Source organism: Rhinolophus sinicus, linkage group LG06 (assembly GCF_036562045.2).
Source record: "Rhinolophus sinicus isolate RSC01 linkage group LG06, ASM3656204v1, whole genome shotgun sequence".
Classification (NCBI taxonomy): Eukaryota; Metazoa; Chordata; class Mammalia; order Chiroptera; family Rhinolophidae; genus Rhinolophus; species Rhinolophus sinicus.
The window spans coordinates 156,396,837-156,398,824 of NC_133756.1; the positions used below are offsets into that span (position 1 = coordinate 156,396,837).

Here is a 1,988-nt window from a genome sequence, read left to right on the forward strand (position 1 = left end):
GAGTAGGGGCTTCTTGCCAAGGTGATTTATCAAGAATCTTGCTAAAACTTGGTTCAGCAATGAAAGATATAGAAGGCCAACATTGAGGCCTCATTGAGAAGAGGATTCAGAGGAGTCTAACAAAAATTTGGTAAAGGAGGGAGTATGTCAAGTCAGAAAAATTATTTGGGTTAAAATCCTTGATTTGCCACTTACCAATTTTGCAATTATGCAAATGTGAACAAACTTCACATTTTTAACTGCTCAAAGCTACAGTTTCCCCCCTATAGAATGGAGATAATCATAACCATTCTATAGATTCCACAGAGAGAGACATCAGAAGAATCAAAATCAAGATGAGATATTGCAAGTGAAAACCTTTGGTAAAGTAGAAAAGCTTTGCATACATATGAGGAAGTTGCTCTTACAGAACGTAAGATAAACCAGAGTCAAAGACCATAATCCTCCCATCTCCTTCTGGTGAGAGTAAGCACATAGGAATGTGATGGTTCTTCTTGTCAACCCAGGGTATTTACAGTAGGAAGGAAGAATCATCAAGAATATCCAGACCATTTTTCTGACTAGTCATGATCATTTGGATACTTGAAAGAGCCTTATAACAATATATGATAAATGATGTTGTCACCCCACGACACCAACCCCTAATCCTAACATGTCTCCTCCCAAGGCAGACCTGGAAGAGGGTGATGGGCGAGAGCAACCACACCAACGTGAAGGAATTTGTCTTCCTGGAACTTACTCACTTCCGAGAGCTCGAGTGTTTCTTGTTTGTGTTTTTCCTTGCTGTGTATGTAACAACTGTGCTGGGCAATGCCCTCATTGTGGTGACCATCACCTGTGAGTCGCACCTCCACATTCCCATGTACTTTCTCCTAAGGAATAAATCAGTCCTGGACGTTGTTTTTTCATCTGTCACTGTTCCCAAGTTCCTGGTAGATCTTTTGTCAAAGTGGAAAACCATCTCTTACAATGGCTGCATGGCACAGATCTTCTTCTTTCACTTTGTTGGTGGGGCGGATATTTTTTTCCTCTCTGTGATGGCCTATGACAGATATCTTGCAATCACCAAGCCCTTACATTATGTGACCATTATGAGGAGAGAGGTGTGGGTCTCCTTGGTGGTGGCTTCCTGGGTGGGTGGTGGTTTGCACTCAATTGTCCAGATAATTCTGATACTTCCACTCCCATTCTGTGGCCCCAACATCCTGGATGCCTTCTACTGTGATGTGCCCCAGGTGGTTAAACTGGCCTGCACTGACACCTCTGCTCTGGAGCTTCTCATGATCTCAAACAATGGGCTGGTGACCCTGCTGTGGTTCCTCCTGCTCCTGGGGTCCTATACTGTCATTCTGGTGATGCTGAGATCTCACCCTGGGGAGGGTCGGAAAAAGGCAATCTCCACCTGCACCTCGCACATCCTGGTGGTGACACTTCACTTTGTACCTTCTGTTTACATCTACTGCCGGCCCTTCACTACACTGCCAATGGACACAGCTGTGTCCATCAATAACACGGTTGTCACTCCCATGCTGAACTCCATGATCTACACCCTGAGAAACCAGGAGGTGAAGTCAGCCATGAAGAGGCTGAAGAGGAGACTTAGACCTTCTGAGAGCAGTAAACTGGGGTGAGCAGTCAGATTGAGACTGGAAATCTAACTCTGATTTGGTGTTCTCAGACTGCTAGCTTAAAGGTAAGAGACAGCTAGCTCTTTCTCCAGGCATTTCTATGCATCCTCATAGCCATTCAACTCTATCAGAGGGACTATAAGAACAAAAGGAAGAGATGAGATGAAACAACAGGAACTGTAGGCTTGTGGACTGGGAGAACTAGAGGGTATAAGATGGAAATCAATAACCTAAATGCTATTTTGGTGTAATCTGTGACTCTCAAGGCAACATTTTTACCTCACATTCACCAGCTGAATATGGAAATAAAATTGTCTACTCACACGGTTGTCATGAGAATGATAAATGTTGAGAGGAGGA

General features: G+C 43.9%; 1 protein-coding gene across 1 annotated transcript; it reads left to right on the forward strand.

The window, feature by feature from the left end:
- The first annotated feature begins 686 nt into the window (after window positions 1-686).
- On the forward strand, window positions 687-1,631 carry OR4D6 (olfactory receptor family 4 subfamily D member 6). The gene has a single exon (XM_019754011.2). It carries the CDS (start codon window positions 687-689, stop codon window positions 1,629-1,631), a length of 945 nt encoding a protein of 314 aa, XP_019609570.1.
- The last annotated feature ends 357 nt before the right edge of the window (window positions 1,632-1,988 follow it).